General features: G+C 39.7%; 1 protein-coding gene across 3 annotated transcripts in view; it reads left to right on the top strand.

Annotated features, from left to right (window-relative positions):
• LOC122549292 (TPR and ankyrin repeat-containing protein 1-like) overlaps positions 1-23373 on the top strand; it is an 86530-nt gene extending 63157 nt beyond the window's left edge. For all 3 annotated transcript variants that reach the window (XM_043688834.1, XM_043688833.1, XM_043688832.1), the window contains 7 exons: positions 892-980; positions 2920-3023; positions 4275-4407; positions 8026-8171; positions 13291-16331; positions 18152-18247; positions 21084-23373. In XM_043688834.1, coding sequence (XP_043544769.1) covers positions 892-980; positions 2920-3023; positions 4275-4407; positions 8026-8171; positions 13291-16331; positions 18152-18247; positions 21084-21205 — 3731 coding nt within the window. In that variant the 3' untranslated portion in view covers positions 21206-23373. The remainder of the gene's footprint in view (positions 1-891; positions 981-2919; positions 3024-4274; positions 4408-8025; positions 8172-13290; positions 16332-18151; positions 18248-21083) is intronic.
• The last annotated feature ends 256 nt before the right edge of the window (positions 23374-23629 follow it).

Raw genomic sequence — 23629 nt, 5'->3', positions numbered from 1 at the left:
GACCTTATAGAGGTTTACAAAATTATGAGGGGCATGGATAGGATAAATAGGCAAAGTCTTTTCCCTGGGGCCGGGGAGTCCAGAACAAGAGGGCATAGGTTTAGGGTGAGAGGGGAAATACATAAAAGAGACTTAAGGGGCAACTTTTTCACGCAGAGGGTGGTATGTGTGTGGAATGAGCTGCCAGAGGAAGTGGTGGAGGCTGGTACAATTGCAACATTTAAGAGGCATTTGGATGTGTATATGAGTAGGAAGGGTTTGGAGGGATGTGGGCTGGGTGCTGGCAGGTGGGACTAGATTGGGGTGGGATATCTGGTCGGCGTGGACAGGTTAGACAGAAGTGTTTGTTTCCATGCTGTACATCTCCATGATTCTGACATTTTAAATTTTACTTGACAAAGTTGAGAGAGAGAAATCCTACTTTGCAAGCTCCTGTCTTTACTCAGTCATGGTGGCTTCAGTTCTCAGATCATGAGTGAGCTAGCCAAATAACTGCAAACAGTTTAAACTCTTTGGGTGGTGTGATTATAGTGTAAAATGGTAAGAAATTTCAGTTTTTAACATTGCACTGCATTGGCTGTTAGGTTATCTTTTTACATCCTAGAGTTGGGCTTGAATCTCTGGCCACAGCAAAAGCTCTACCAACCAAACCAAAGTGATTTTGTGGCAAATGATGGTAATGTTTTAACAGGACAGAGATTGAATGCAATATTTCATTTCCATCTGAAAATAGCAATGCTTTATATTTTTGCTCTCTATAAATTGGAAGAGTGCAAATTTTGCAACAACAGCAGCTTGCATTTTTTAATAGCTGTGTTCATTCAGAATTAGGTATAGTTTACCAGAATGAAGTTAGTTAAAATTTATTTAAACTCCATGTTCTTCTTTCAGAGCTTGATGACAGCATGTTTGTAAAAGCCTCAACGATGCAAGAATGGTCAGAAAGAGGTGACTACTTCGCAAAACATCAGTGTTGGAAGGTGAGATCAAAGATTTTAGGTTGAAATATGAAACCTAGCTGGTGGTTGATGACCAGGTAAACAGGCCTGACAGGATTTTTCAGAATCCCACAGGGAGCGGGGGATGGATGAAATTCATTATGGGTGAACAGGTGGGTTTGGATATGCATGAAAGATCAAATGTGCAAAAGATCTAAAGGTGTCAGGAATTTGGGTCCAAGCCAACCAACTTCTGCATTTTACTGAGGAGAGTGACCAGCCATATCCCAGAAGGAGAGTGGGCATTTTAAATATTTCGTGAGATGAGAAGCCTCAAACTCACCTTGTTTGCGTTCAGCCAGATTTCCTGGGCCTGTGGAAGTTCAAATGTTACAGTGAGGACAGCCTTGAGGGAGAACATTTGACAGCACCCAAGTTCCCTCACCACAGCAGATCGGAATAACAACCACGCCACCCCCGGCCGCAGCTCATTGTTTGAGAGGTTCCTTTGTGAGAACAAGCTCAAACATAAAGCAAAGGCAAAGACCTAAGAATAAGGCTCTGGCCTCCCATTCAGAAGGCCAATTTCAAAGTCAAATATCCAAGACAGTTTTTACGCTTGCACTCTTGCTCACGCTCTCACGCTCTATCTATCACACTCTCTAGCTAACATCCTTTTCGTAGAGACATACGAATTATCGGATTACAAAACTTAGATCCATTTTGATCCCCTTCTGCCAACCTGAACAGTTATATGATGCAACAATAGTGGAGAAATGTAATGTTATCTACTTTGCTGGGGGAACAGATGTGCCTCTGAAATGGTAAGGATGTGAAAAGTTTAGATGTACAAACTTGGGCGTCACTGTTAAGTCACTGAAGGTCAACAGGCAGATGCAGTAAGTAGTTAGGAAGGCTGATGGAATACAGAACAACCTTGATTATCCGAACGAGATAGGCTGGGAGTATTTTGTTCAGATAACTGATCGTTCGGATAACTGATCTGATCATAAACAGAGGAAGCCATGCTGATCTAATACTGTGCTCTACCAGAGAGTTGTTTAAATCTATAATTTTGATGAGCCTGCTATTTAAACAAACTAATATTTGTATTCTGCAAATTGCAGGTTAAACTGAGAAGGACTAAACCTTTGCCATCACATTAATATGGAAATCCCAGCATTGAACAAGGTCCCGAACAGCTCATACAATCACAAGAGCATTTGTCAGTTTCTGCTGAACTCAGTGTTGTGATAGAAAAACAGAAGCACTGCCTACGCATGCATTTACTTTCTCTGCCATTTTTTCATGAATGACCCAGTAAAGTGATGGGAATAAAGCACTTCCTTTTGCAAACAGCTGTGTAACTAACCCTTATGTAAAAAAGTATCCAGTTGCTGTTGCTTTAGGTGCTTGTGTTTCTTTATTTTTGGCAGCGCTTTCACATGTTCTTCAGTACCAGTAATCCGAATTCACCTACCTCTTTGATGTAACGGGACCTTGAGATCTTGTTCGGATAATCTGAAATTCGGATAATTGATGTTTGGATAATTGAGGTTGTACTGTATTAGCCTTTTTTGCAAGAGGATTTAAGTATAAGAGTAACCTCATTAGTGTTGTGGGCAGCTAAACAACCAGTCCCCTCTACAGAATTACATCCAGAGTCTTTCTGAGGAAGTAATGTTTCTGTTACTGATTTGAGGCAGTTAGTGTTGAGTATGTTAATGCAAATTCCTGATCAAGACCTTAGGCTTGAACATTGATTCTCCTACTCCGTGGATACAGCCTGACCAGCAGTGCTTTTCCAGCACCACACTCTCAACTCTGATCTCCAGCATCTGCAGTCCTCACTTTCTCCCGTGTTAATGCACATAGCTATTTTAATAAAATGGGAATGATACACATACAGCTAGTTTATAACAAAGTTTGCACGAGTTATCTGGTTCCTATATGCTTTGTAAAAATCTCTTTAATTTATTAGGTGGCTGCCAAGTGCTACCAGAAAGGTGGAGATTTGGAAAAAGAGAAACTGGCATTAGCACATGATGCTGTTCTCAATGTACAGGTCAAAAAAAGAAGTCAGAGGTAAGATATCCTTGGTGTATAGCTTTTGCAGTGTTTCATTGCTATTGTTTAATTTTACTTGCAACCCAATGCAATTTTGAAGTAAGACTAGACATAAATTTCATAATGTACCTAAGTAGGATAAATACAGTTTCTTCCCTCGGGTGGGGGGAGTCCAGAATGAGAGGGCATAGGTTTAGGGTGAGAGGGAAAGATATATAAGAGACCTGAGTGGCAACTTTTTTCACGCAGAAGGTGGTGCGTGTATGGAATGAGCTGCCAGAGGAAGTGGTGGAGGCTAGTACAATTGCAACATTTAAAAGGCATCCGGATGGGTATATGAATAAAAAGGGTTTGGCGGGATATGGGCTGGGTGCTGGCAGGTGGGACTAGATTGGGTTGAGATGTCTGATCGGCATGGATGAGTTGGACTGAAGGATCTGTTTCTGTGCTGTGAAATACTGCAAATGCTGGAAATCTGAAATAAGGCGGGAAAATATTGTGATTAATCTGCAGGCCTGGCAGCTTGTGTAGAGGCAAAGTAACATTTCAGGTTGATAGCTGTTAAAGCTTTGTTAATACATCGGCTCAGTACTTTTTTTGAACATATGTTTTGAAATGGGGCATGTCAGGCAGGAACATGGATTGGAAATCTGCTTCATTGCGTTTGCTGCCATGTTTGGTTCTGGCTGTTTGACACTGTTTAATACTTTGCTTCTCAAAGCAGTTTTTGTGGTTTTTGTTTTCCATGTGGGACTTGACAGCCCTCATTCTGCTCTTTATTCCTCTCGTTATTCCGAATGTGATTATTTGTCCAATTCCCACTATCATTCAGCAAAATTCCTTGTGCCTCACGTTGTATTTGAGTCTTTAGAAATCTCTCTGCTTTGTGAAACAGTTGGGCATGTTGCTGGGAGCTGTGGTTGTCACTGTAGAAATAGGAGGGATGGGGGAGATCCCAGATTTCAGATACAACAAGAAACTTGGAAGTGCATTCCATGGCCAAGTAGGTCAAGATCTGGAATACCTCTATCAATTTTTGATCACACATTTTTATACAATTTGTAAATATTAAATGATTGATAAATATTCCTCATTTGCTAGTTCAACACCTTGTAGTTTTAATGTGCAGATGCTCATCAATATGCAGCTGAGAGAAACAATGTAAATTTGGGGTGCTGCCTACTTTCCAGATTTTGAGTTAATGAAGGAGTCCTTCTGCAAAAATGGAAGTGTGTTTATGATAAAGCTTTCTTTTTCCACTCATTCTAGGGAAATTCAGATTGAATACCTCCAGTTGGCGAAGACTTACCTCGAGTGCAAAGTGCCAAAGCTGTCAATGAAGTGTTTGAGAAATGCAAAGGAGTACAAGCTCTGTGCAGAACTGCTTGAGAAATTAGGAAAGGCATGTGATCACCATTGCTTCTGTATTCCTTGTCTTATTTGATAGAACAGTAATAGTTTCCAGACCACCCCTTTTTGTACTGCTTGGTCAGATACTGCAAAAAAAAAACTTTTGCATGTGGGACAGGGTTTCTGTTTTTTCGATTTGACTGATAATCTTATTCAGAGACAAGTATGCTGCAGCATCTTTAATCTGCTTGTAGATTGGTTGAACCAACTCGGTCAGGGTAGCCTTGCGGAGGAGTTCATTGAGTGTATCCGTGACAGTTTTCTTGAATAGCATGGAATGGAACGGACGAGGGAGCTAGCTATCCTGATCTGGTCCTATGTAATGAGACTGGAATAATTAATGACCTCCTAATCAGGGATCCTCTTGGAAGGAGTGATCACCGTATGGTTGAATTTAAAATACAGCTGGATAGTGTGAAGATAAAATCCAATACTAGGGTCTTGTACTTTAATAAGGGGGAACTATGATAGAATGAGGGAGCACCTGGCTAAAGTAGACTGGAAACAGAGACTTTATTGTGCTACAGTTGATGAGCAGTGGAGGACATTCAAAATACTTTTGCTGAGTACTTTGAAAAATTATGTTCCAATAAAAAGGAAGAACTGAAAGAGGAGGGATAATCTGTCATGGGTGTCGAAAGAAATAAGGCAGGCTATTAAAGTGAAAGAGAAGACATACAAAGTGGCTAAAAACAGCAGGAATCTAGAAGATTGGGAAAACTTTAAAGGTCAACAGAAAGCCACAAAAAGAACTGTAAAGAAACGTAAGGTAGAGTATGAGAAAAAAACTAGCACACGATATATAAAGACAGATAGTAAAAGTTTCTGTAAATGTATAAAACAAAGAAGAGTGGCTAAAGTAAATGTTGGTCCTTTAGAGGATGAGAAGAGGCAGTTAGTTATGGGATATGATGAAATGACTGAGGCATTAAACAGGTACTTTGCATCGATCTTTGCAGTGGAGGATACTAATAATACGCCAGTAAGTGACGAAGAGACTAAGGTAGATGAGGATCTGGAAACTTATTGTTACAGAAGAGTTAGTGTTGGATAACCTAATGGAGCTAAGGATAGATAAGTCTCCTGGCCCTGATGGAATGCATCCCAGGGTACTAAAAAGAGATGGTGGGAGGAATAGCAGGTGGAGTGACAGTAATTTTCCAAACTTTGCTGGATTCTGGGGCAGTCCCAGTTAGGGGTGGGGTATTAGCATGGATAGAGGATTGGTTGACTGACAGGAAGCAAAGACACCTGTACGGTGTCAAAATTTGCTGATGATATGAAGATGAGTGGCAGAGCAAAGTGTGCAGAGGACTGTGAAACTTTGCAAAGGAACATAGATACATTGAGTGAGTGGGCAAAGGTCTGGCAGATGGAATATGATGTTAGTAAATGTGACACCTGTACGGTGTCAAAATTTGCTGATGATATGAAGATGAGTGTGCAGAGCAAAGTGTGCAGAGGACTGTGAAACTTTGCAAAGGAACATAGATACATTGAGTGAGTGGGCAAAGGTCTGGCAGATGGAATATGATGTTAGTAAATGTGAAGTCATAAATTTGGTTGAGGTAATGGCAAAATAGATTATTACTTGAATGGTTAAAGTTGCAGCATGCTGAGTTACAGAGGGACCTGGGTATCCTTGTGCATGAATCGCAGAAGGTTGATCTGCAGTTACAACAAGTGATTAGGAAGGCAAATGGAATTTTGTCCTTCATTGTTAAAGGGGTTGAGTTTAAATGCAGAGACTTAATGCTACAGCTGTACAGCTGGTGAGGCTACACCTGGAGTAGTGTGTGGAGATTTGGTCTCCTTACTTCAGAAAGGATGTACTGGCACTGGAGGGGTGCAGAGGAGGTTGATTTCAGAGTTGAGGAGTTTGGTTTACAGATTACAGATTTACAGATTACATTACAGTGTGGAAACAGGCCCTTCAGCCCAACAAGTCCACACCGACCCGCCGAAGCGCAACCCACCCATATCCCTACATTTTTACCCCTAGACCTAACACTACGGGCAATTTAGCATGGCCAATTCACCTAACCTGCACATCTTTTGGACTGTGGGAGAAAACCGGAGCACCCGGAGGAAACCCACGCAGACACGGGGAGAGGAGAGGCTGAGTAAATTGGACTTGCATTCATTGGAATTTAGAAGAATGAGGGGGGGAATCTTATTGGGGGGAGTGGGGTTAATGCAGTTAATGTTATTTACATGGACTTCAGTTAGGCTTTTGATTATGTCTGACACAACAGAATAGTTAAGAAAATGAGACCGCGTGGAATCCGGGGCCATTTGGTAAATTGGATCCAAAATAGGCTTAGTATCAGGAAGGATGATGGTTGAAGGTGTTTTAGAGCATGGAAGCCTGTGTGCAGTGGTGTACCACAGGGTTTGGTGCTCAGTCCCTTGTTGTTTGTTGTGTACTTTTATAATAAAGACATGAACAGAGCACCTAGGGTGAGGAAAGCCTTAAAATACAGAATGATATTGATGGCTGGTCAGATGTACTGAACAGTGGCAAATGGAATTTAATTCTGAAAAGTGTGAAGTGATGCATTTTGGTTGGACTAACAAGGCAATGAATGGTAGGACAATAGGAAGTATGAAAGGATCAGAGGGACCTTGGTGTGCAAGTCCATAGATCCTTGAAGGCAGCAGGACAGACAAATAAGGTGGTTCAGAATTCAGGGGATACGTGTCCAGGCATTGAATGTAAGAGCAAGAATGTTATGATGGAACTGAATGGGACTTTGGTTAGGTCACAGCTGAAGTACTGTGTAAAGTTCTAATTGCCACATTATAGGAAGGATGTGATTACACTGCAGAGGAGATCCACCATGATGTTGCATAGGCTGGAGTGACTCAGTGAGAAAGAGGCTAAATTGGAGATTTTTTATCAGAGAAGGCCAAAGGGATTCTGAATGAAGTGTACAAAGTTATGAGGGGTCGAGATTGGAAGAAACATTTCCACTTGATAGAGGGATCAATAACCAGTAGGCACGGTTAGATTACATTACATTACATTACATTACAGCGTGGAAACAGGCCCTTCGGCCCAACAAGTCCACACCGACCCACCAAAGCGGTTTTAAGGTAGGGAGCAAGAGATTTGGACGTGTTTAAAGAAAAATGTATTCACACAGAGTATATGGAACTAACAGCATAAATGAATGATGAAGGCAGGTACCCTTAAGATACTTAAGTGTTTAGACGAACACTTCAAACACGACAGCATACAAGGCTATTTGCCAAATGCGGAAAATGGGATTATACTAGATAGATGACCAGTGTGGACGCAATGGGCCAAAGGGCCTCTTTCCATGCTATAAAAACTCTCATTCTTTGGCATCATCCCAACCTGGACACATACAATTGTTCTTTCACTGTTTCTTGGAAGCCCCAACATTTGCTTCCTTATTGTTGCACCTTCAGCTGGTTCAAGACGATGACTTGCCATCACCTACTCCAGTGCAATTAGAAATCACAACAACTGCATTCCTTTTTAATGATGCCTATGTTCTTAAAATATGTTTTAAAAATGATTTACAATTAAGTGCTACAATTTAATGTTCAGACTGTTATTTGATCCTCTTCCCTTATCTCTTAGGTGGGAGATGCAGCTTGTTCGTACAGAAAGGCTCAGTGTTACAGACAAGCTGCAAATTGCTATGAACAAGTGCACAAATTTGAGTTGGCACTCCTAATGCTCTGCCGTGGTGGATTTTACAATGAAGCCGCTCTGGCTGTGGAAAGGTAATGTTAATGCATTCACGAATTGATGTTTTTCCCCTGAGTGTAAACTATGTGCATTTTACTTGAAGTTAAAATTAGAAAGATAGTGTTATTAAATGGGGTGCATTTCAACCAACCCGATGATTTATCCACATGAAGGATGCCAAACACTGTTATTTTTGTTTCTTCGTTATATTCATTGTTCACTTTCTCTCATTCTGCCTTCTTAAGTTGTCTGCTGTTCTTCTCCACTCACCCATACCCTTTTATGAAAAATTGAGAATGGTGCCCACAGTTTCTAAGCAGTTCTACTCTTTACTGTTTCATAAGACATCTTTGGGTTTCTTTGATTTTACTTGATAATATGTTTTTGTGTCATCTCTTTTTACTTATTAATTTCACATGCACTTTCTATACTCCTCTCATGTTTCTATAGTATTAAGCCTTTGATATCTAACATGAACTTTTCTTTGTCTTTTCCTACCGTGTTCTTTTACATCCAGGAAGTCGTGATGTAAAAGTGATGGGAGAGTTGCATTACTGATTAGGGAGAACATCAGCTGGACTGAGGGAGGACACTGTGATGGAATTGTACTATAGGTCTCCTAATAGCCAGCAAGAAATGGAGGATGAGATATGTGGACAGATTATGGAAAAATGTAAGCACAACAGGGTTGGTGTGGTGGATGATTTTAATTTCCCCTACATTGACTGGGTCTCCCTTAGTGCCAGAGGCTTGGAAGGGGAGGGTGCAGGGACTTGTTGGGCACATCCAGGAAAGTTTCTTGAAGCAGTGTATGTGAAAAGTCTAAATAGGGAAGAGGCCGGCAGTCAAGTGATCAAAGTTTCAGTGGGGGACCATTTCGGGAGCAATGACCATAATTCTGAGAGTCTTAAGCTATTTATCGAAAATGACACAAGTTTTTGAAGAATCATAGAGTTTTGAGATTTGTAGCTGAGGTTGAGGTTCTGGATGTAGGTTTGCTTGCTGAGCTGGAAGGTTCGTTTTCAGACATTTTGTCACCATACTAGGTAACATTTTCAGTGAGCCTCCGAAAGAAGCACTGGTGTTGTAGCCCGCTTTCTATTTATATGTTTGGGTTTCCTTGAGTCGTTGGTGTCATTTTCAATGGTGATGTCATTTCCTGTTGTTTTTCTCAGGGGGTGGTAAATGGGATCCAAGTCAATGTGTTTGTTGATAGAGTTCTAGTTGGAATGCCATGCTTCTAGGATTTCTCATGTGTGTCTCTGTTTGGCTTGAACAGGATAGGTGTGTGGTCCCAGACGAAGTGGTATCCTCCTTCATCCATATGTAAGGATACTAGTGAGAGTGGGTCATGTCTTTTTGTGGCTAGTTGATGTTCATATATCCTGGTGGCTAGTTTTCTGCCTGTTTGTCCAATGTAGTGTTTGTTACAGTTCTTGCAAGGTATTTTGTAAATGACATTAGTTTTGCTTGTTGTCTGTATAGGGTCTTTCAAGTTCATTAGCTGTTGTTTTATGTGCTGTTGGGCTTGTGGGCTACCATGATGCCAATGGGTCTGAGTAGTCTGGCAGTCATTTCCAAGATGTTTTTGATGTAGGGGAGAGTAGCTAGGGTTTCTGGACGTATTTTGTCTACTTGTTACAGTTTGTTGCTGAGAAATCGGCAGTCTGTGTTCATTGAGTACCCGTTCTTTATGAATACACTGTATAGGTGATTTTCCTCTGCTCTGCGTAGTTCCTCTTTGCTGCAGTGTGTGGTGGCTCGTTGAAATAATGTTCTAATGCAGCTTCGTTTGTGGATGTTGGGATGATTGCTTCTGTAGTTCAATATTTGGTCCGTATGTGTTGCTTTCCTCTAGATGTTGGTTTGAAGTTCCCCATTGGCTGTTCGCTCTACTGCGTTATCTAGGAAGGCAGTTTGTTGTTGTTTTTCCTCCTGTTTAGTGAATTCTCTGCCAGTAAGGGTATTATTGATGGTCTTGAGACAGAGACACGCACGAGAATTCCTAGAAGCATGGCATTCCCACTGGAACTCTGTCAACAAACAAACACATTGACTTGGATCCAATGTACCACCCCGTAAGAAAAAGAACAGGAATGACTTCACCGTAGGAAATGGCATCACCACAGGAAATGACATCACCAATCCAAGGAAACCCAAACATATAAATAGAAAGCAGGCTACACAACCAGTGCTTCATCCGGAGTCTCACTGAAGATGTTACCTAATATGGTAACGAAACATCTGAAAACATCTTCCAGCTCAGCGAGCAAACTTACATGCAGTAGAATCATAGAGACATCCAGAAGGGAGACAGATACTGTGGGCCAACCCTTCCATGCCAACCAGAAATCCTATATAAATCTAGTCCCATGAACCAGCCTCCAGGGGTCGAGGCTAATGAGGGAAAAGGGTGGGTCTGCTCCAGGACAAAGGAGGAAATTTATGCATGGAGTCAGAGGATCCAAAGATGTGCAGGTTAGGTGAATTGGCCGTTCGAAATTGTCCCATAGTGTTCAGGAATGTGTAGGTTAAGTATATTAGTATGGGGAATGGGTCTGGGTGGGGTACTCTTCGGAGGGTCGGTGTGGACTTGTTGGGCTGAAGGACCTGTTTGTCTAGAGATATACTAGAGATATATTGATATTCTAGGGCATTCATATAAAAAAGGTGGAGGTGTTGGGTGTTTTGAAAAGCATCAAGGTAGATGGGATCTAACCAAGAATACTGAGGGAGAAAATTGCAGTGAGTTTGTACAAAATCTTTGTATTCTCTTTAGTCACAGGACGAGTCCCAGAGGACTAAAGAATAGCTAATGTTGTTCCTTCCTTTAAGAAGGGCGACAAAGATAATTGGGGAAATTACAAGCTGGTGAGCCTTGCATTGTCGTAGGGAAATTATTGGAGAAGATTGTTATGGACAGGAATTGCATTTGGAAAATATGCAATTATTGGCAATAGGCAGCATAGCTTTGTGTCAGAGGGGGGGTCTAGTCTCACAAACTTGATTGTCACATCCTCAAAAAAACTCAGATGATTGATAAGGGTGGCACTGTAGACGATTTCTAGCAAGATCTTTGACAATGGTAAAATCACATGAGATAAGTGGTGAGAGCTCATAAAGTGGAGACAGAACTGGCTTGATCATAGAAGACAGATTAACAGTGGAAGTATGTTTTTTGATTTAAGACCATTGAAATATGAACAATTTGGAGGGGAATGTAGGAAGTCTGATTACTAAGTTTGCTCACAACAAAGATTGCAGGAGCTGCAGATAATGAGAACGATTGCCAGAGGACACAGCAGGATATGATTAGGCGGAGTCTTGGACTGAGAAATGGCAGGTGGAATTTACTCCACACAGATACGAGGCGATGCATTGAGAAGGTCTATTGCAGGAAGGAAGATATGCAGTAAATGGCAGAACTGTTAGAAGCAGTAACTGATAGAGGGATCTAGACTCAGCCAGGTCCACATTTCTCTGAAAGTTGCAACACAAGTACATAAAGTTGTCAAGAAAGCATATAGCATGCTTTCCCTTATCAATCGGGATCTAGAGTATCAACATTTGTAAGCTATGTTGCACCTATATTAAACTTCAGTTAGATCATATTTAGAATATTGCATACAGTTCTGGTCACCGCACCAACAGAAGGTTGTGGAGGCTTTGAAGAGGGTGCAGAAAAGGGTTTGAAAGCTGTTAGCTACAAGAAGAAATCTAATTTGATTTCACTTAAACGTTGGAGGCTGAGGGGTGACTTCATAGAAGTTTACAAAATTACGAAAGGCATGGATTGGCTAAGTTTTTTTCGCCGAGGTAGAAATGTCAACTACTATGGAACATAGGTATAATGTAAAAAAGGCAAAGTTTAAAGGAGATTGAGGGGCAAGTTCTTTTTTACACAGAGGGTACTAAGTGTCTGGGATGTGCTGCTGAGGAGGCAGCGGAAGCAGACAACAATACCAACATATAAGAGACATGTTGACAGATACTTTTGTAGTTTGGCTTTATAACTAAAGTCAATGTTCCCATGTGCTTGCTTTTTCACAGCAGCCTCCAACATTTGACCTGAAACATGCATTGTGAAGAGAAACAGATTACACCTGAAGTGCTTGCATTTTCTGTTTTGTTTTCAGATTTTCAGCAGCTGCACTAGTTCACTTCAGGAGCAAAGACTTTTGTTTTTCATGCCCAGTTAGGTTTCCTGTTGCATCCCTTTTAAAGCTGTAACTTGTTGGCTTATATTGTTTCTCCTAAATCTTCCTTTCAGAAAAAATGATCACTTACCATTTCACTGCATTATAATGTATTTGCCATATGTCTGTTTATTTCATTACTCTGGCCAGAAATCTGCTGTTATCCTCATTTGTTGATGACTTTTCTGAACATTGCACTGATATCCAAATCCATATTATTGATAAGTATAGATAAGAGCAATGAACTTAATAACAATTCTTGTTGGAAACCCGATTATATATCCTCTGGTCTGCAAAGCAATAGTTCTGCATGCTACTTTATTTATGTCTTTCGGTCATTTTTATACCTGTGCTGCCACTGTATGTTTTAATCCCTTGAGCTTCAGTTTTGGTGGCAAGTCTATTGTCTACCACTTTCTCATGTGAACTCCATGTACACAAAATCAACCCTCATTATTTTGTTAAGGAACTCAAATCAAGTTAGTCAGAACTGATTTTGTCTTCAACTAAGACGTATTAAGTATTCTTCTAAGTAATAATCCCAATTCATCTTGAGGTGATTCTAAATCGCTAATGGTAGACTGTCTGTTCAGTAGTTAAGTGTTTATTTCCTTTTTTTTTGAATAAGGCATTGACAATTGCAACCGTACTGTCTCTGCCATCATTGCCATATTCAAAGAGCTTCAGAAGATTATGTTCCAAGCTTTTGCCACTGTCACCTTTATTTTCCCAAGCCACCTAAACTGCATCCATCTTGACCTGTGACATTTTACAAACTTTTTAAAATCTAATTTATGATATCAGTTTCTCTACCATCAGTTCCTTTACAGTGCAGCAACTTCTGATGACATCCCCAGGTTCATTTACTATATGTTAACCATATACCTCTTGTACATTACACCAATAAATCCCAAAAGAAAATTGCTAATGTATAAATCTCATTGTTTTTAATTTCTAGATACAAAGACATTCAGCCTTCTATAAAATTTAAATATTCTGCAGATCAATTTCGTTTAGAGGCTGCTGCCATGTTTCTGAATGAGAATAAACTCATTGACATGATGGCCTCTCTGAATTATCTTGATCCTGAAGACCAGCTAGTTTTCCTCAAGTCAAACAAGTGTTTGTCTCAAGCAGCTGAGCTCTTGAAAAGCCAGAACCGTGAGGAGGAAGCTGCCATTTTGATGCGGGAACACGGAAAACTCCAAGAAGCAGCAAGACTTTCGAATAAGAAAGAATTTCAAGCTGAATGCCTTCTTGCTGCAGCCCGAGTGATCCTACTCAAAGAAAGCAAAGGAGAAGAGATAAGTGCCTTAGAAAAAGAAAGCATCCAAGATATGCTGGATGAAGCAACCAAACTCTTCGAAATCAGAAAACGACAGTTGTCTGATGTAGCAGAAGCCATGCTCTTGAAAAGTCTTCTAAATAAAGAAACAAATGTGATTACAGAAGCTTTTGATATTTTTGTCAGAGAATATAACAGTGCTGGAGCCGTGGAGAGCCTCTTCATATTACTACAGAGAGACCCTGAGGCTTTGTCAGACTTTGAACGATCATTGACTTGTTTGGAAATGTTGATGAGGTTAGTGAAAGCACTAAACAATCCTCAGAACAATGCGGAGAAAGAGATGGTCAAAGCTTGCTATGCCTTTTTTGGAATTTCACCAGTAGATGCCAAGTATGGCAGAATTCCACGATACGAAGGAGTGAGAATTTTGCAGCTGGACTTTGACTTAGATCCAAGTGAAAAGCAAGGCAGTTTTTACAAATGTGAAATGAAAAAAGTTAGGATCTTGCTACAGAAGCACTTTCTGCTTCATCTTTGTGACTTTGCTGATAAAATCAAGTCAGCGGGACAGAATACTCCAGATATTTGTCCAAAGTTTATCTGTGGTTTGGCTTGTAAATCTCCTTCCTGTCAAGATTATCACAGGCCTTTGAAAAGATATGAAGCAAAATATTCACTTCATGCCAAGTTGTATCTGACTGTTCTAAATGGAATATTGCTGGAAGCCAAAGATTTCTATTCCAAAGAAACTTTTCCAGAAGCTGAGAAAATTGAAGATATTCTCACTGGAGACCCATATGCTTTATGTACCCCTCTGCTGAATGCTTTTTACCCAAAACATTTTCACCTGAGGGTTATTTCCGAAAGCCCTGTTGTTTGCCGTGAAGTTTTGGGATTAATAAAGGGGATTAAATTTCACAGCTTCAAATCTGTGCTGCGGGAGTACATATCTCATTATTTTCAATGCTCTACAGTAGAGGAAAGAAGGGAATCAACAGATTTGTGGATACGGGCCCAACAGGTTTATCTTCTAACTTGTGACTACCCCAAGAAAATTGAAGATCTGCTTTCAAACGTTGAGCAAGCATATGACTCTGAGCGAAGGAAATATGAAAGAGGCTCATGTAATCAAGACAAAAGGAGAACAGGCTTAGGAGGCAAGCGTGGGATGTTCCCTACCAACACATTACATTTGTGTATTTTCAGACTTCTAGTTACATCTATGAAGGGTTTTTATGAACACGCTGACCCAGAGGAATGTATCCACCACTTCTTCCGGTTCATGAATGTACTAATTAGGAGATGTACTCGTGCTCATCTCCTCATCCCAAGTATAGCCAATACAGTGTCAATGCTTGAATTCCAGTTTGTTTTGTGTTGTTCCACGCTCATGCATTTCAAAAAGAACCTTGTTGTCTGTCTCCCAAGGAGTTTTATAGCTCTAATTCATTACTGGAACTTCATGTTCAAATTTAATGTCAAAAACAGAAACACCAGAGATGCATTTAGCATCATAAATGAGTTCAAGCCAAAGGATCTGCCCAGAGTCATTTATAAAATCAAGAAACATTTGGCTTACCTGATCCATGTCTTGTGTGGTGAGGAGAGTGGACATTTCAATGTACTTTTAGATGCTTTCCGTGATCCAGATTATACTTCTTCAGGAGAGGCTGAAAGGACAGCAGTTCTGGGTGTGGTAATGTTGATAAATGCAAGATACGTTTTGGAATGTTCGATTGAAAAGATGATCAAATCTAGTTTCTGTGAAGTAGAGAGACAGTTGAAAAACCTTTGTCAACACCATGGATCGAAGGTTCCTGCGAGACTCGTAAATCTTGTTGAAAATGTTAATAGAGCACAAACTGTTAATGATGTGGTGATCAGCCTTCAGGAGTTACTGAAGACAAGAGATGATGAGTATTTGCATGACTGCTTCTGGAACTGGGATCATCACTCTGGCCCTGGTTCAGTGCGGGGTATTTACTTTCAGAACATTCAAGCTGAAAGATTTAGTGATGAATATTGGACAAGAAATGAAGAAATTGCACTCATCTCAGAAGAATACTATGATGTTCCAGACAATGTTCAGTACTTTGAAGAAAAGGACGAACACCTACAGGACATGGCTTTTGAATTGCAAAAGATAGCAAATTTGAGACGGAAATGGCAGTGTGTAGTACATGTAATTAGTGCATGCAGATACCTGGTAAAATTCTTGACACAAACAGATTATGATACTGTCCAACCGACGACTGAGGTTCCCAGCAACTTCAAAGAGGCCTACGTAGATGAGACACAGTGCGATATTTGTGGAGTGAGATTTTCTAGAGGGTCTAAAAGCTATGCTGACCTATGCAGAAAACAGGAACATGAAGAAGCTGCTAACCATATCTCAGAAAACTGGGAAGACAATGAAGATGAAGAGGAAAGTGAAACTTTATGCCGGTACGATTGCTTTGAAACCCACATCAGTCTTGAAGAGCACATAAAGAAAGTAGCTGCCTACAATGCTTATTTGACTTACTTCAGAGGATCTGTGGAGCCTGTCATGAGCAAAGGCAGAAGTATGTTGCATTCTCTTGAAGAAATGGCAACTGATTACTTGACTTCTAAAGAACTAGCAAAAGTGATGTCTGGAAAACTGCAGAACAGTATTCATGTTGTTGCAAATTTGATCGATGGTATCTACAACCAGAAGGCCTGGATAAACGGTAATATATTTCTCTTTAAAATTAGCTAACGTATTTTCATGAAAATCATGAAAAGTCAATTGGTCTGACCACTGGAATTTTTTCTTAGTTTCCCATTTTGTAGTTTCCTAGTTACTGCTTATAGTTTAAACATAGAATCTGAAGATCATTTGGCTTATCAATGAAGACCAGCTCATTCCTCTGCACTTTACACAGTACCCTGCATTTTTTTATTTTCAGATGTGCATACATCTCAATGTTGAAAATCATTCTTCTTTCATTCTCTTAAATACTGAGCTCCAGAACTTAACAATGCACTGCCTCAAAATAGTTCTTCTCTTCTTCTAGGCTTGTGTACCAGTTACTTTAAATCTAGGTTCTCTGTTCCATTTATACAAAAGTTAATCACCGTTGAAGGATCTTGTTGCAATGTGATAATGCCCCCACCTCTGGACCAGGAAATCCAGGTTCAGCTTCTATCTGCCCAAGATCTGTCACACACTGATTAAAATAGCTTATGTGGAACAGTATTTGAGAGAAGGCATGATTGTTTTTTTCTTGGAGTAAAGTATTTAGCAGCAATTTAATAGAGGGTGCTCAAAATCAAGAGGATCTTTTGCAGTATTATTGAGAGAGGATTAATAATCGAACCCTGGATTTAAGATAATTGACAAAAGAACAAAGGAGGGGATAAGCTGATTTTTAAACCAGAAGGTTTGTGATTTTTGAATGCATTCTCTGAAAGCTTGGTGGAAGCAGATTCAGTTGTAATTTTCAAAAGGAAACATACAGTATATTTTAGGGTTTGTAAGGCTCTGCAGGAAGCTCTGGAATCGGACTCATGGATCATTCCTCTATGGAGCCATAATAGACACAAAAGGCCAAATTACCTTCCTCGGTTTTGCATGACTTGATGATCAAGTAAACCAAAATAATCCATTTCCTGTTTTGTATAAGGACTGCAAGAGGTCAGTGCTCATTACTGCTTCTCAAATTAAAAAGGTCTCTCAGACAAATAAAATTCTACATATTCAACCTCTGTCTCTGCTCACTAATTTAAGTAGCTGGCCTCGACTTCTTCAAGGCATGTCATCTCAGACAATCTGTCAATTTGTCTGTTGTTTTGCTACCCTTAATCATTTTAAACACTGACTTGGATTCTGTCCAAACTCAAAGCAAAAGCTTGGATTGCTGAAATTACATAGGCCAAGGATTATTGTAATTGACTTTGTATGATTGTGATCTTGAGGTGTAGGTGGAGAAGAGAAGCAGAATGGCACACAGTTCTCCAGATGGAGTCTCACCAAATTTTTATCACAAAGTTCAGCTTGGAATTTGCGGCTATGTAGGTGCACCAGGTAGTAGTGTTTCATTGAGTTCTCTCATTAAAGTTGTAGCAATATTCGGCAGTGCAGATTGGGAAAGATGAGCAAAGGGCAGAGCCTATCGCCCTGGGTGAGTTCTATTGAGGGCCTGCATGCTCAGCTTTGGAGTAGTACTGGAGAGTCTTGGGAACAAACACTCTTCTCCCCCTGCTCCCCCTCCCCCACCACTAAATTCTTCTGATCTCAGGGATACTCGCATGACAATTGGAGAAAGTAACATTAAAACATATCCCCTGATTTGGTCTTTTACTTAAGCCAAAAGACAATTTAGTCAGTTCTGAGGAAGGGTCACTCGACCCAAAATGTTAACTCTGATTTCTCTCCATACTGCTGCCAATCTGCTGAGCTTTTCCAGCAGTTTTCCAAAGATTTTCAGGTTTTTGTTAACTGTTAATTTAGTGTTGGATATATGGGACATCTACATAATTCAATTGTTTGTGCTTTTATATTCCTTAGGTAAAGAAATATTATCAGAGAAAATTTACATGCTTCAGGAGATTGTAAATGATGCTGACATGCGACAGAAGCAAGTACTCTGCCACACTGATGATGGTATGTTTAAATATCTAACACAAGAAGTAATTCTAACTTGCTGTATTGGCACATTTATATACAATAGCCATTACAAAATATTTATTTGACTGTAATTATCTTAGACACTGTTATATATTATGATGATATGTTCAGCAAAACCAGTAAGATTCTTATAATAGTCAGATTAAGCCCCACTCAAATTTATTACGCATACAGTTCATGCAACCCATACTTAAGAGAAGCAACTTACAGCCACATCTGTTTGTCGAGAATTTAATTGAACTATAGTCCTGGTCTTAATAATTTAGCTGTTTAATCACTTTTCAATCCATACTCTCTTTCCCAAGAGCTATTAGCGACAGGCAATAAATGTTGGCCCAGTTAGGCTATACCTGCATCGTGTAAACAAAAAAAAACTCATTTAAGTCTGTTACTTCCCATGAATTCTCTCTCACAAAACCACATGACAGTCTGCACATTCCTACATTACATCATAATACCAAAAGTAAACATACAGCTTCATACAATTTTATTTACCTTAATAAAGAAACCACCTCATTATCTGAAGTTATTAATAAGTTTTTTTTGTCCTGTGGGATAATGACATCAGTGTATCTTCCTTTCCTTATCGTATTAATATTTTGCAGTTGTTACACATAATTGCTATCCCGCGAAGTAAAACTTCTGCTTGTATACAGAGCGAACGTCATGCTTCCCTGGAGGTGAACTGGGATATGGGGCGCACAGTGATGGGTGGGGATGATTTCTCTAATGGGGCAGAGTGGGGACCCTGTCACTTTCTTGGATCCTCCAATTAGCTCCAGTGCCAGAAGGGTCAAGGACAGCGTTCCCATCAGCACTGGTACTTACTGGTATTTACTGCCATCAGTGAATGGGGACCACACTGTGGGCAAACAGCCAAGTAAATTCTGGCCTGCAGCTGTTTGTGGGAGAAAATTGGTTGGGACATTTTTCTAGGGGAACCTGAGCTCAACAGTGAACCTGGCGATGGAAATAAAGGCACTGTCAAGAGGCAATGGCTCTCACCCCTTACCTATCAGTACTTGACAGATCCCAATCCCTCTTCTGTCCCTTACAAATTACTTTGGTCCAGGGTCACCATTGACTATCCTATTTATTGGCCCTACTGCATTACTAGCAATGGCTACTGCAACCAAGCTGTGCTCATGGTGCTGGAGAGCTGCTCACATCTTATTTTATGGCAGCCCTTTGAGGTGAGTAGTTACTTTGCAATGAAGGGTCCAGAGATAAATTGTCCCTGATGGAGCCAGTGGTCCATTAAGTTCTTTATCTTTGATTTTGTGCTGTTTGAATTCAGCTCTTTCTCACTTGCAATAAACCCTATTGAAAGGTGAGTTATCTGGGTAGTTGTTGGCATTGTAAACATTATTTGCTACATAGTCTCACTGTAATTTAGGGATACTTGTAAAGTCTTCAGTAGCATGTCTTCAGTTGATTTCCTTATTAAGTTGGTGATAAGTTTATTTTGAAATTAACCAGTGTTCTATAATCTATCTCCATTCACATGTACCTTGTATTATACCAACCTGCATAGCAAAAGTTACATTAAAGTAAATTTTGTAACATACTGATAGTATTCCAATAGCAGATCCGAATAACTTTGATTAACTTTTTCCTTTACCATTAACAGAAATTTCTGACTAACACTTAGAACCAATGTTGGTTGAAGAGCAGTTTTTGATGAAATAGTTATCATTTGTCTGCTTACTTTTTGTGGAAATTTGCTGCATGCAAACTAGCTGTTAATTTGGGATGTTTTAACAAACATGAGATACAGAGATTTTTGTCTTACACTCATCAGGACAGTTGCAAGAACAGCAGAGGGTGCAACAATTTATACTGAATGACAAAACTGTGTTGATCAGTTGACAAGGCAACCATAGTAGCACCATATTTTCATACATTGTGTATTGTTGCTCCCTATGAAATTTGGTGGTGTTGTATCTATCCAGATGAATGCCATGCGGAAAATATCAAGTGTGTCTTTGTCAGCAGTGCTTAAGTTCCATACTCCATGTAATAAATTGCCTTCAGTTACAGCAACAGGAAACATTGAACAAAGACACGTGTCGTGTCCACAATTAATTGTCTTAACTGGCTTCAAATCAGGCCAATCACATTATACACTCAAAATATTGCATGACTGCTGCTCTTCCATTTGGTAACAGTTTTTCATATGGATTGGGGTGTTACCTGGCTAATACGTTACAGATTGTTGTAGGTATTCACAGTTTAGCTGCGTGTTGTATCACGATCATCCATCTCTGATCACAGACATTAAACTGTAGATGGATATTTTATTCAGAATTTCGATGAGATTTTGAATCTACATGAAATGTCAGTTGCCTTCAGAAGAATGTGGGCGGCACGGTGGGCGGCACAGTAGTTAGCACTGCTGCCTCACAGCGCCAGAGACCCGGGTTCAATTCCTGCCTCAGGCGACTGACTGTGTGGAGTTTGCACATTCTCCCCGTGTCTGCGTGGGTTTCCTCCGGGTGCTCCGGTTTCCTCCCACAGTCCAAAGATGTGCAGGACAGGTGAATTGGCCATGCTAAATTGCCCGTAGTGTTAAGTAATGGGTAAATGTAGGGGTATGGGTGGGTTACGCTTCGGCGGGTCGGTGTGGACTTGTTGGGCCGAAGGGCCTGTTTCCACACTGTCATGTAATCTAATCTAAATGTTTTTGTTGTACCTTTCCCCTATGTCTCTGGCTGGAGACCTCTCCCTCTGCACTATTGGCATATTTAACCATGTACATTTCTATCCGTTTGTTAGTTCCATTAAATGTCTCATACACACAATATTTTGCCAGGAGTTGAAGCTAACCAGAGTGCAGCTGATTTTGAAGAAGGCCTAGAAGACAGGCAAGAAAACTTTGATGAATTACGCTCTAGGAAAAGGAGGAAGGGCATCAAGAAAAAGCGAAAGCACTAACATGAAATCAAACTTGTACAGTGGACACAAAGGAGGAGATCAGATTTTCACTGTATACCAGCTTTCATTTATCATTTGTGCCTCTGATCATGTTGATTGAATGTACACATCATTTTGTATTTTCCAATAATTATATACCATAAATAGTTATTAGTTCGCTTTGTACTTTTATGGAATTCAACATTTGCATTGGGGGAGCCCTCCTTAAACGCCAGGCTTTTTAAACTTTTTCAAATATTGCCAGTAAGGTACAATGTCCATTTTCTAAGACAGTATAGTTATTTTTCAAGTCTTTATACAACTGTTTTACAGATCAGTTTTTTTTCCATTGTGATTACTATCTTGGTCCTTGGAATTAAAAAGGAATTTGTACTATGAATATCCAGTTTAAAAAAATGAAAACACCAGATTTCTTTCTTTCTCATACTTGAAAAGTATTGTTTAGATAGATGGGAAGGCATTTTTCTGGTCAGACTTCATAAAATCTCTACAATGTTAATGCAGGCCATTTGGCTCATTAGGTCACATCGACCCTCTAAAGAGACCATCCCACCCTAAACCATCCCACTACCCTATCAGTGTCATCCTGCACTTCCCATTGCTCATCCACCTACCCTGTTTGTCCCTGAACACTGTGGGGTAATTCAGCATGGCCAGCCCACCTATCCTGTATATCATTGGACTATGGGAGGAAACCGGAGCACCCGGAGGAAACCCACGCAAATCCACAGAGAATGTCGCCCAAGTGTGGAATGGAGTATGAGCCCTTGATGCTCTGAGACAGCAGTGCTAACCACTCAGCCACACTGCTGATGAGCTGCAAAACTTCTCAACCAGTTCTTAAGGTCATTGCTGAACAAAATCAGCTCAGACATAACTAAATAGTCATTTTTAACTTGGCCAATTTTGGGAAGCTTATCTCTACTGAAACCCTCTTATTCTGTGTCTTGTTTCAACATGATAGTGCCTCCTAGTGGTAGTATAAACCTTAAATTTTTTGGATTGTTTTAAAACTTTTTCTTTATCATGGTTATTGTCTCACTTTATAAAAAGCTGTTGAATTTGAAATTTTACATTGAGAAAAAAACAGATCAAAGAAGAAAACCAATATAAGATGATTGTAATATTTCATTTACCCATGTGGATGTGGCTTACCTGTACTTTTTATCAAGTTAAATCATTTGTTTTAAAATCAAATGCTTTGTGCTTACGTTTGAAATAGTTGTTTATAGATATGAGCTTACTTGGACCAATTGTTTTCTTACTAAAACTCAACTCAAGCTCATTTTCTTCATAAACGTGAAATTTCTTAAACGTAAAAACAGGCATTTAAAATCTATTCATGTTAATAAAAGTTTCATTTTAGTCAGGGAAGAAAAACTATATTACCTATTGATTTGAATTGAACAATTCAAATAGCCAACAGGAGGCAGTTCCTTTTTCTATTGATGTAAGACTTGAGTAGGAGTTAATGGATAGCTTGACTTATGGTTTTCGAATTGACTAAAGCATTTTGTAAACTTGATACAAAAAAAAAGACTCCTATCAAATAATGACTTTTGTTGAAGATTTAACCTTTTCTAAGAACACCATGGGTTATGATATTGTTAATCCATATAGTTTGATTTTTTTTAAAAAGCCATTTTATCCATTATTATTGAAATGACAAATGATCAAGCCAACAGGTCAATATTATTGCACACTCGTTAGTTTTTTTATTGTCCGTCAAACTGAGTAGCCCTGTTCAAAGCATTCAAAACCAGCAGTCAAAATTAATGTCAAGTGTGCTTTGCGCCCTTTGGGAAAAAGTTGCCTTCCAAGTTTAAAATGTTGTTCAATGTGTGAAATTCCCTCAATTCTTCTAGAGTCTAGTTTTAAGGACAAGAAAATGAGTAAATAAATTGGTGAGTTCTATATGAATGTTAAAATATGTATATTTTATACTTTACCAATTAATTTTTTCTGAAAAATTGTATAATGTTTTAAGAACTGAGTGAAGCTTTAGTTTTTCTAGACATGTGATTTTGAGTACAAAAGGAGAACATTCCTTCTGAAGTATAATTTTTACTGAGATGCCTTATTTGGTATCAAGTCTGTAATAGTTGTTCTAAATATTCCTGTGTTTTTTGGTCTGTATTATAGAAGTAAAATCATTTTCCACACTGTTACCTTGTGTTGTCAGTCACTGACTCTCTCAAAGACTAAGGATTGGGTTAATTTAGAGTCATAGAGATGTACAGCATGGAAACAGACCGGTCCAACCTGTCCAGGCCGACCAGATATCCCAACCCAATCTAGTCCCACCTGCCAGCACCCAGCCCATATCCCTCCAAACCCTTCCTATTCATATACCCATCCAAATGCCTCTTAAATGTTGCAATTGTACCAGCCTCCATCACATCCTCTGGCAGCTCATTCCATACA

Source organism: Chiloscyllium plagiosum, chromosome 4 (assembly GCF_004010195.1).
Source record: "Chiloscyllium plagiosum isolate BGI_BamShark_2017 chromosome 4, ASM401019v2, whole genome shotgun sequence".
In the NCBI taxonomy this organism is placed as follows: Eukaryota; Metazoa; Chordata; class Chondrichthyes; order Orectolobiformes; family Hemiscylliidae; genus Chiloscyllium; species Chiloscyllium plagiosum.
The sequence above is the reverse complement of the archived record's forward strand: the minus strand, read 5'-3'. Positions and strand labels throughout refer to the sequence as shown.